The sequence below is a fragment of the Vombatus ursinus genome, unplaced genomic scaffold, assembly GCF_900497805.2.
Source record: "Vombatus ursinus unplaced genomic scaffold, bare-nosed wombat genome assembly UNPS02014772.1, whole genome shotgun sequence".
In the NCBI taxonomy this organism is placed as follows: domain Eukaryota; kingdom Metazoa; phylum Chordata; class Mammalia; order Diprotodontia; family Vombatidae; genus Vombatus; species Vombatus ursinus.
In genome coordinates this window covers 35,688,979-35,701,123 of record NW_020954550.1, presented here as the reverse complement: position 1 = coordinate 35,701,123, position 12,145 = coordinate 35,688,979, and the positions used below count along the sequence as shown (strand labels likewise).

General features: G+C 38.1%; 1 protein-coding gene across 3 annotated transcripts in view; it reads left to right on the top strand.

Moving 5' to 3' along the window:
* The window catches only part of OSMR (oncostatin M receptor), a 75,744-nt gene that overhangs the window by 9,936 nt on the left and 53,663 nt on the right, over positions 1-12,145 (top strand). Inside the window, exons 2-3 of one of the 3 annotated variants that reach the window (XM_027863499.1) lie at positions 7,052-7,197; positions 8,922-9,006. In XM_027863499.1, the coding sequence (XP_027719300.1) occupies positions 8,937-9,006 (70 nt within the window). In that variant the 5' untranslated portion in view covers positions 7,052-7,197; positions 8,922-8,936. Of the gene's footprint in view, positions 1-7,051; positions 7,198-8,921; positions 9,013-11,047; positions 11,149-12,145 lie in introns of those variants that run through there. The other 2 variants (XM_027863498.1, XM_027863500.1) reach the window with 2 other exon arrangements.

The window sequence follows — 12,145 nt, the reverse complement described above, 5'->3', positions numbered from 1 at the left end:
AGTGTGTGAATACTTTGATCATCAGCTTTTATAGAAGCACATAATATAGAAGCAAGTGGTAGCAGAGAGTAGCATCTGAGCACTGATTTCTCCAGATTTCTCCAAATCAAGGATAGATTCAGAAAATATTTGATTCTGATGACTTCCTATCACCCGAGGGCGAAGCTCAATAGGAGAAGAAAAATGTTCTCACTCTGGGAGTGGGACATGGGATGTGCCCAAAGAATTGTCAACTTACAGACTCAGACCCTTCAAAAGGAAAAAGAAGGGAAGAAGAGGGAGAGACAGAAACTGAGGCTTCAAGGTGAATACATTCATCAGGGATGAGTTCTACAAAGAAAAGCCAGACCAAATGCGTGTGTCCCTAGAGAACATCCCTTCTCTTTGGAGTGCCATGGTTTTGTATGTCATCCAACTGGTTTTGAATAGTTTTGTATCACACCCAAGTTCCTTGGAAGTAAATGATCATCATCTTTGTATTCCTCATGGGAATGAGTAGGAGAATTGAGAAAGAACAAATCTATCAGGACTGGTGAGCCAGAAGTAGTGGGGATTCAGAAAAAGGAATTTAAAAAATTATTACTTTATTGTACTTGCACTATAGATTATGCCTAGAGCTTCTTTGTGTTTGTGATGGCTTATTTTCAGATTCTTAGCATGTAGAGCTGGAAGGGAAACTAGAAATCATCTATTCCTGCACCCTTGCATTTTATTTTTTTCTATTTTCTTTTTCTTTTGAACTTAAAAACATTTACAAATAAAGACTTTTCAATGTTAAAAAAAGAAGAGAATTATATAAAATCATGAAGTCTCTCTCTCTTTCTCTTTTTCTCTGTCTCTCTATCTCTAACTGTATATGTATATATACATACACACAAAGTTTTAAAAAGTTTATTTAATTTAATATCTTCTGGCCTTCTTGTTTCTTTTATGTGTTGCCTCATTTTTAATGCACTTTTGATTTTTTTTGAATCTTTTATCATTGCTCACTACCTTTCCACTTCCCTCTCCCCTCCCCAAAGCTCTCAAGTATAAAAAACAAATATAATCAAGCAAAACAAATCCACACACTGGCTATGTTTAAAAATTAAGGTCTCATTCTGTACCTCTAGTCCTTTACCTCTTCCATGAAGTGGGAAACATGATTCATTATCTGTCTTCCGGTGAAATGATTGGTCACTATATTATACTACACATATTAGATATGTCCTTTCCCTCTCTGGGACTTTGGAGTACATGCTATGTAATGGTGTCATTGCTTTAGAGCATATATACAATTTAGTGATTTTTTGAATATAGTTCCAAACTGTTTTCCAAATGTTTGGACTATTTCCCAGCTCTTCCAACCATGAATTAGTATATTTGCTGTCCCATACTCCCTCCAGTAATTGCTGTGTTCATATCTGCCAGCCTGATGGATATGAGTTAGAAACTTAGAATTGCTTTAATTTGCATTTTTATTATTATTAGTGATTTGGAGAATTCTTTCAAATAGTTGATAGTTTGCATTTCTTCATAGTGAGCCCTCTGGGCACACAATTCAAACTCCTACTGGGAGTGGCAACCTCAGATCCTCCCAGAACAATTGACTACTTTTCACCTCAGGTTTCTTTCATCTCAGTAACCCTAAGGACTGAGATATTCTGATACTGTCACTCTTAGCCATCTACACCACCCCTCTCCCTATATATTGTTGATGTCAATTAACTTTTTTTTGTTTGTTTTTTGGAGGCAGTTGAGGTTAAGTAACTTGCCCAGGATCACACAGCTATGTCAATTAACTTTTACAAAGAGCTGTTAGCTAAGAAGGTAAAGCAAGAACAGAAATATAAAATCTTCCTCCCAAACTGAGAGAGGGGTTTCCCTGTGGAGAGTGGGCTGTAAACCTAAAGTAGGTGGTACAAGACATTGTTAGCCCAATCTCAGATTCATTCTCCCTCTTGCACACATCCTCCTCCCCCCCAACACACACACACACACACACACACACACACACACACACACACACACAGTCTTTGGGGAGAGTGGGCTCAAACTTGAAGCCCACAGGTACTGAGGCATACATTTAGGGAACATGTGGAACTGAAAGTAGCTCACAACCCTGTTAGAAAATTTGAAACAAAAGTCTACTACATGAGTGTGTGAAGGAAAGCCTTTATTACGCTTCTTTCGAGAAGCAGGCATACCGCTCTCTAGGACAGCACATGTGCGCCGGTACAGAAGCAGAGTCAACTTTTAAATGGTTAGTAAAGTCCATACTCCTCCTATTTGAGCTGGGATTCAACCACCTCATTTGGGTTACACTCTTCCTGAGTCCATGTTACTCTTTGTCATGTTCACCCCCCTGGTCATATGCCCCATTTTCAAAAATGGCAACTATCTCTGCCCTTGGGGTATGTCAGTTGATATTCAATAAGCTCATTACACAAGCTGTGGATTAAAGCCTTTGCTCAGTTCTTGACCCTGACCAGTCTTAAGGAAGTAGTGGTTTTGCAGAGTGTTAGGGGCGCTTTCTCATTGGTTGAGGGACCATCCACGAGATCTTGAAAGTTCCCCTCAGAATTTCCATGTTTTGCTGTGGAAGCCTAACTTCTAAATCTTTCCCACAGCCCTTTGCCTAGACATCCTTTTCTCCCTTCTAGAAGTCCTCACCAAATGCACTCTTGTATGAGATATTAATAGTGGTCGAATTTTTCCCTAACTTGCCCGGGCTAGTTCTTTATAGAACCCAATGTAAATCCACTGCTGGGCTGGATCAAACAGATCACACCTCAGGGCTGGCTCCTTACCAGACTCGGCTATTGCTCCTCCCAGCTCTACTGGTCTCTGCTATGGACTTTATCTGCTGAGGGGACCTCTGATGGCTCTTCTAATCTTTCAAAGCTTGATTTAGATATAAAGGCTGATACTACAAGCAAACTGGAGAGCAAGGAATGGTTTATCTGTCAGATCAATGGAGAACAGAAGAATTTGTGACTAAATAAGAGAGAACATTATGAAATACAAAATGGATAATTTTGATTACATTAAATTGAAATGTTTTTGCACAAACAAAGCCAATGCAACCAAGATTAGGAGGGAAGCAGAAAATTGAGTAAGAATTTTTACAACTAGTGTCTCTGATAAAGGCTTCATATCTAAAATATATAGAGAACTGAATCAAATTTGTAAGATTACAAGTCATTTCCCAATTGATAAATGATCAAAGGATATGAATAGGCAGTTTTCAGATGAAGAAATTAAAGCCATCGATAGTCATATGATAAAATGCTCTAAATCACTATTGATTAGAGAAATGCAAATCAAAACGACTCTGAGGTACCACATCACACCTATCAGATTGGCTAACATGACAAAACAGGAAAATTACAAATGCTGGAGAAGATGTAGGAAAATTGGAACATTAATGCATTGTTGGTAGAGTTGTGAACTGATCCAACCATTATGGAGAGCAATTAGAAACTATGCCCGAAGGGCTATAAAAATGTGCATACCCTTTGACCCAACAATACCATTTCTAGGGTTGTATCACAAAGAGATCATAAAAATGGGGGAAAAAACTTACATGTACAAAAATATTTATAGTAGCTCTTTTTGTGTTGGACAAGAATTGGAAATTGAGGGGATGCCCATCAGTTGGAGAATGGCTGAACAAATTGTGGTATATGAATGTAATGGAATGCTATTGTGCTGTAAGAAGTGATGAGCAGGTAGACTTCAGAAAAATCTGGAAGGATTTATACGAACTGATGCTGAGTGAAGTGAGCAGAACAAGGAAAACATTGTACACGGTAACATCCACATTGTGTGATGACTGACTTTGATAGACTTGGCTTTTCTCAGCAACGCAAGGATCTAAAACAATTCCAAAAAACTCATGATGGAAAATGCTATCCACATCCAGAGAAAGAACTATGGAATCTGAATGCAAATAAAAGCATACTATTTGCTCTCTCTCTCTCTCTCTTTCTCTTTGTTTCTTCCTTCTTGTGGTTCCTCCCATTCATTCTAATTCTTTACAATATGACTAATGTGAAAATATGTTTAATAAGAATGTATATGTCGAGCCTATATCAGATTGCATGCCGCCTTGGGGAGGGAGGAGGGGAGAGAGGCAGAGAAAATTTAAAACTCAAAAGCTTATGGAAGTGAATTTAAAAACTATAAATAAATAAATTTTAATATTAAAAAAAGAAAAGAAAATGAAGGATGAACAACAATAATTTATTCACATAAGATCAAACAAGAACAAAATGAAAGAAATAGGCACCATGTATAGGGACACATGGTAGCCAGGTGGGAGATAAGTCAGCCTTGCTCCTCCCTCACCTGGAACCTTCCAACAATCTTCCTCCCTGGAAATCCACTAGGGAAGAAAATGAAAGAGTAACTTGAATCTTTTGTATGCACAATAAGTTCTGTCTGAGCACCCAGTTAAAAGACTTTACTTCACCACATATGATACTTGTATATGCTCTGGGACTGCATAGAAATAGGTTCACTAAGCAGGAACCAGACAAGGTATATATTTCTCATGCTTCAAGGACTACCCTCAATCATCACGTCTCCATTTGAAAAATGTTCATATCCTTTGACAATTTACCTATTGGAATGACTCTTATTCCTATATATTTGTAGTAATTTCATATATATTTTGAATATTAGACCTTTATCAGAGATAATTGCTGTAAAGATTTTTTTCTCAGCTAACTACTACTCTTCTAACTGCATTGATTTTGCTTGTGCTAAAGCATTTTAAATTTCAACATAATTATCCCTTTAATCTATAATCATCTCTATCCCCTGTTTAAGAATCCTCTGCCTATTCATAGTTATGAAAGCTACCTCCTTCCCTACCTGCAGACTCCTTACTGAGACTTAGATTATATGACGAGATACCTATGAAGACATGAAACTTCCAGGGTTTCTAGTTTCTGATCTGTCTCCAGAAATGGGGAGGGAAAAAAAGACAATGGGCAACCAGCAGCTAGAGGTGAAGGACTCCCTCTCTTAGGCTTACCATATGCCTCTCCTGCAAATCACATGACTGCTCTGGGGTTAGGAAGAAGGGGAAAATCTCCCCTTTCTCACCCTTTTCTGTACTTTCATCTAAAAGTCCAATAGAGAGAGAATACATGAAGACGGTACTAAACTTGTTTTTATAGACCATAGGAAAAAGATGGCTCCTTTAACAAGGGTTAATAGCCTCTTACTCTTAGTTGCCCCATTCATCTCTCTGCCCATCACATGTAATCAGGGATGTCTTAGTGCTAGCTCAGTGTGATCATTTACACTTCAGAAATTGGCAAACTATGAATCAGGGCTTGATTTATTATTTATTGATTGTCTAGACTTAAGAGAGTGACAGAGAAAATGTTTATAATACATATGTGTTTTGGAGAGCTAGTTGTTAAACATTTACCAAGACACTCGTGCATGGAGCTCATCAGAGGAGTTCTCTGCATTTTTTCAGCCAGATGCCAATCTAACAGAAGTCCATGATTTATAATCTCATCAAGGGAAGTTACAAATTTATCAGAGGCTCCCTACATTAACTCCCCTCACACTAATAAATACAAGATCTGTACCAAATAAATGCAAAGTAATTGGGGATAGGGAGCTAACAACTGGGAAAATTAGGAAAAGTCTCTTATAGAGATGGCACTTGAGCTGAACCTTGAAGAGAGCTAATGGTCCCAAGAGGTGGAGGTGACCCTTCACTCAGTAGGAAAGAGTACAGGACCTAGAGTCAGAAAGGCCTGAGTTTGAATCTTTCTTTAAACATGTATTTGCTATATTGTCCTGGGCAGGTCACTTAATCTTTCTGGGTCTAAGTTTCCTCATCTATAATGTGAGGGCATTGGAATTGATGACCTTTAAAGCTCCTTCCAGCTCTAAATCTATGATCTTATTATTCTGTTTCCTCATTTATAAGATGATGATAATATTCTACAGTATCTATCTTACAAGGCTTGTGTGAGGTTCAGATAAGATAATGCATACAAAGCCTTTTCAAAATTTGAACTGCTTGTACTATATGAAGGCGAGAAGCTTTATGCATTATCTTGATGTCTGATAACATGGTGTTTTTTTTTATTAACATCTACCCAATTCCTGAGAAATTCTTTTGCATGAGTATAATAACTTGCTTCTAATTTGCATGAGTACAATGACTTCCTTCAAAGGAATAACTCTCTAATGGGGGAATTTCAGGCATATTGATAGGCTTTGGGGGAGAAGGGAAGTTATATTCTATTATGTATATGTGTGTATACATACATACAAACATATACACACATATACTAGGATGCAAATCCTACTTCTGTTTGTATATTTATATCTATATATGTATATATGTATGTGTATATACATATATATATGATCTTTCATTTATATAGGTCTTATATATGTACCATACACACATATATGCTCTGTGACTATAAAATGTTTTATTGATGGTCTTTTTATGTTATATGTTTATATGAAATACATGTGTATAAATGTACATATATTGACATATATATGACCAATAAAACATTTTAAATAGTCACAGAGCATATGTGTGTATATGTGTGTGTGTGTGTGTGTGTGTGTGTGTGTGTGTGTATGCTTTATGGTTGTTGTTCAGTCATTTCAGTGGTATTTGACTCTTCATAACTGCATTTGGGTTTGGTTTTTTTTTTGGCAAAAATACTTGAATGATTTGCCATTTCCTTTTCCAGCTCATTTTATAGATGAAGAAATTGAGACAAATAGAGTTGTGACCTACCTAGGGTCACACAGCTGGTAAGTGCCTGAGGTCCACCTAGCTGCCCCAACTATCCCCACTGTGGAGAAGCATTAAATTAGCAGGTACACATTCTGGTCGCCTTACTCAGGAAGGACAATCACGCACATGCCCTCCTCAACCCCAGTTGCACTTACAGTATTTGACTTGTGAAAGCTCTGAAAAACCATCTCAGGTATTGGAAGTTGGTGTTTTTAATGGATAAATTTTGCTTTAACACAGAGTACAAATCCCCACAAACTTGTTGTTGTTGTTTTTTAAAAGGATGTACAAGGATGTAGACAAGTAATGACTGCAAATACACTTGAACAAATTCTGATTCTCTCCTGGTGCCAACTGAAAGTATAAGTGATATATGAAAGTGATATTGACCGGAAACATATTGCAGGATAAAGACCAAATTAAAACTGGTGAGTTCAACTTTAGTCACTGCACACTCTTACTGTTCAGAGGTCAGAGGCGAGTGATGATTCAGTCAAGCCTTGGCTATAAAATACTTCCCCCCCACAACTTAAAAGATAAGAAACTAAGAATAACACAATGTGGTAGAAACAGCAGTGGACTCGTAGCCAGGAGACCTGAGTTTGAATATTTGTACTGCCACTTACTAGTTCTTTACCTCTCAGGACTTCAGTCTCTAGTCTATAGAATGGGAGGGTTGAATTTGATGACCTGCAAGGTCCCTTCTAGCTCAGACATGAGCTATAGTTTATATAGCTCAGTCTATAATATGTCTAAATATAGAAATGTCTAAATATAATATGTCTAAAATACAGAAAGTGGTTTTAAAGAATGAAATCCCTTGTCTTTCAGTAATCAATGCCCATTTGTTATAGATCATATTCTAGTGCATGGAGGGTTCTAGAAGATGAAACTTAGCCTTTTAAAAGCAGTTGATTTACATTTAATTTATTTGAGACTATTTCTCCACCCACTCTTCTCAATAGTCAGTTATTAAGACCTTATTAAGCACCCATTATATGCTAGACACTGTGCCAAGTGCTGGGATACAAAGAAAAACAAAAGACAATCCCTGCTCTCAAGGAGTTCATATCCTAATGGGGGAGAGAAAATGCAAACAACTAGGTACAAACAAGCTATATGTAGGATAAACTGGAGATAATCAACAGTAGGATAGTATTAGCATTAAGGGAGGATCAGGAAAAGCTTCTTGTAGAAGGTAGGATTTTACCTGGGACTGGAAGGGAGTTAGGGAGGCAGAGATTAGTGAAAATGCCTTAGAGGTGAAGTGTCTTGTTTGAGGAACAGCAGGGTGGTCAGTGTCACTGAATCTAGGAGTATGTGGGGGTATGGGTGGAAGGGGCAGGGGGAGAAAGATGAAAGAAGACTGCCAAGAGCTCTTTCTGTGGTAGCAAAGAATTGGAAACTGAGAGGATGCCCATCAATTGAGGGATGGTGGAACAAGTTACGAATGTGATGGAATACTATTGTGTTGTAAGAAAGGATGAAGGTGATAGTTTCAGAAAAGCTGGGGAAAACTTGTATGAACTGATGCAGAGTGAAGTGAGCAGAGCCAGGAGGACAATTGATTTAATAACAATAATATTGTAAAGACAATCAACTCTGAAAGACTTAGGAACTCTGATCAACAAAATGACCAACCACAATTCTAAAGGACTTGTGGTGAAACATGCTATCCACCACCAGATAGAGAAGTGATAAACTCAGAGTACAGATTAAAGCTCCTCTCCTTTCCCCTTCCCTTCCTTCCTTCCTTCCTTCCTTCCTTCCTTCCTTCCTTCCTTCTCCTTCTCCTCCTCCTCCTCCTCCTCCTCTTCCTTCTTCTTCTTCTTCTTCTTCTTCTTCTTCTTCTTCTTCTTCTTCTGCTCCTCCTCCTCCTCCTCTTCCACCTCCTATTCTTCCTTCTTCTATGTGGAAAGACTACTGTTTCTGTAGTCAGACAACAGTCCCACTTCTGCTACTTAGTACCTTTGTCATTTGGGGCAGGTCACAGCACCCCTAGCCTCCAGTTTTCTTATTTGTGAAATGAGAATGTTGGACTGGATGGCCTGTGAAATCCCTTCTAGATACATGATCCTATAAATGTGCCTCTACTTTTATTCTTACCACTAAAATGAAAGATTTTCTTTTTTTCAAAATTTGTCTTTTTCAGGTATAAAAATAACCAATGGCTCTCTTCCTGAATCTTCAGACAGTATTTCTGTTGGCACTGATGCATTTTAGCACATACAGAACAGGTAAAGGTAAGGAAATGGAATGAAGATTTAACTTTAAAGAATAGAAAGATACACTGAGAACAAAAGGCAAATACAGGAAATTTGGTGCCTACTACCAGATTGTTTATCATTAATTTTTTTCACTTCTATCGCATTATTTTTGTTGGCTTTAGAAGAATCTTAGATCTTTATGGTTCACTTAGGAAATTCCTTCGTGTGGATGGGCAGATCCTACCATTGGGCTTGCTTCAGTTTGAATCCATCAGCTTCATGCCTTTTTCTTTTTGGTGATTTAATTCTAATGTGTTGTAACTTTTTCCATATCTGCTACTCATTCATTATTGTCAATAATCATAATATTTTCCTTAGAGCTGATGTTTGTAAAGAGCTTTATGTTTTTACAGAGAGTTGTCTTATACAGCATTGTGTTTGGCTCTTACTACCCTGTGAGGTAAGGTAAGTAGTGCAAATAGCATCAAAGGAAACTAGCTTTAGAGCTGGGAGAGACCACAGAGTTCATGTAGTCCCATTCCTTCTTGTTACTTCATTTTTTCCCAACTCCTTTATTTTCCTTTTTTCATCATTGCACTTTCAGTTTTATTGATGTGTTTTGTTTTTACATGGCATTTACAGATTATTCACACTTCATGAGAGCTCTCTTGTAATGAAGTAAAACTGATAAGTAACACTGATAAAAATTACTTCATTTGGAAGCGCATGGAACATTTCAAATCTGTAGTACTTCTCCATTTAAAAAAAATGAACAGAAATCTATTTTTTCCTTCTCCCATCCCCTACCCCATTGAAGAAGAAAAAAAATCATATAACAAGTACATATAGTCAAACAAAACAAATTCTCTCAGTGGTTACACACAAACATACACATATACATATACACAGGTGTGTGTCTCATTCTGTACCCTAAATCTAACACTCTTATATGAGGGGTAGTATGTTTCACTCAGTCCTCTGGAATTGTGAATGGATATTGTGTTGAACAGAGTTCTTACATTCAAAGTTGTATTTTTACAGTGTTGTTGACATATAAATGGATCCAATTCTACTCATTTCATTCTTCATTCATATATTTAAAACCTCAGAATTGCTCATTTTTATAATATTGGCATTATGAATCATTCTTCTGGTTCTGCTCTCTTCACTTTGCATCCATTCATGAAAATCTTTCCACATGCTTTTGAAATCATCTCTTCCCTCATTTCTTACAGCATAATTTCACGGAGGACAAAACTAGACCCAGTGAGGTGTGTAGTAACTTGTCCAGGGTTACATTTTTTTCCACGCTGCCAATTCTCATACCTATTTTATGGATGAGGAAACTAAGAATTAGGGAAGTAAAATGACTTGCCCATATAGCTTGAATGAGATAGAAACATGACTCCAGCTCAAGTCTTTGGATTTCAAACTGCAGACCTCATTCTACTACGCCATATTGAACATCAGATAGCATCATCAATCATCATCCATTTTTCTGGGTGAAGACAAGCAATCTTTCAGTAGCCATGAGTTTATTTTGTACTTCAAATTGTACTAGTTCAGCTTTTTGCTACTTTACTTTAAACTGCTGAAAATGATAATGGACAGACGTATTTGCCTCTTCCCCTGTGCTTCTCAAGCAATGGTTTTCTTTGAAAATCCTTGCAAATGGACACAAAAATTAGCCATACCCAAATGTTATGTAAAGTGTGGATAGTGCTTTAATTGGCCTTGTACAGATTTTTTTTTTGGACTTGATAATTTATATAACTTCATCAAGTTTGCCTTGTTCTCAAGCTTGCTGGTTACAGGTCTCCTTTCTGTTTAGTCTAGCCCATTATTTCTCATATGATTAAACCAAGGAAACACAAATAAGTGGTTTTTGGGGCAAAGGAGACACAGGATGTCCTTCCAGAAGTCTATGCAAAAGAAGCAGACTTGATTAAAGCACCATTTAAATACCCCTCCTGATTTTCCTTTCTCTGGATAGATTTCTCATATCCCCTGGTGACACAAGAATATTACTCTTCATGGCTTCTTGGTGCTGGTGGTCCCACTGGAAGCTTTTGGCGCAGTTTGTGACTGAGAACAGGAGTTGGAATTTCTAACTCGAATTATGAATGTCCCATGTCCTAACACCTAGAATACACCTCTCCTTATCTATTGCAGGTACTTTTTTTTGAGGACTAAGTGATTTCTGCAGAAGGAACAAACTGAGCAGGAATGCTAAAAGCATAAGCCTTCATTTGTTGCTTTTTAACTCACACAAGGGGAGATTTGTGAGATAAGGGAGGACTGGGGAGCCAAGGCCATATCTGAATCACATCCCCAAGAGAGATGAAGATACAGTCAGTTCTCTGGAAGGTCAAGATACACTTGTAACCCAGCCAGCAGCAGTTGTGGCTGAGTTACAAGTAGGGGTGAAGAGGAGAGGTCTGGGCCTCAAGTAAAATGTTCCTCAGGCCCCACCAGGCAGAACTGGATGGATGATTTAAAGTCTGACAACTTTCCTGGTACAGTGCGCAGGTTGTGCCAGGCTCTTGTCCGACCTCCTGCTTTTGTGAAGACACACCCAGATTGGTCCACACAACAGAATTGTGCCTGGGATATGCAAAAGAGGGAGGGGGTCTAGGAATAGATGAGATTTCTAAGCAGGAGCATAGCATCAGTTTCCTACCTCTGATCAGACAGGCTTAAAGGGGCTAATTATCATCAAGTCAAGGCGTTTCTAATACAGAAGATTCCAAACAAAAGAAAGAGAGGTTGGGGGTGGGGTGGGGGAGAAAGGGTCCAAAGAAAGGGCAGACAAGGTGAAAGGTGTGTGGGGGGGGTGAGTAGAACAAAGAGTGCTTCTCAAAAGAAAGGTTGGGTCCAAGAAACCATATTTTTTTGGACTATGACAGCACCCCAACCACAATTGTGATCATCTGTAGCTTTACCAGAGTTACTGCTATCCAGTTTCCAATTCCCAAATGTAGTTGAGAAGTCCACATAAGAAATTTCTTGCCAGGTTTTTGGTACTTGAAACTTCTGAGAGGATCACATATTAGCCGAATGCTAAATGCTAATTATCAGCTGTTAATGTCCACGTACAGCACTGTGCTGGCCATATATGTGCTGTGAGCACAGGAATTTAATCCAGGGTCCAGTCTGGGTATCTGTATAA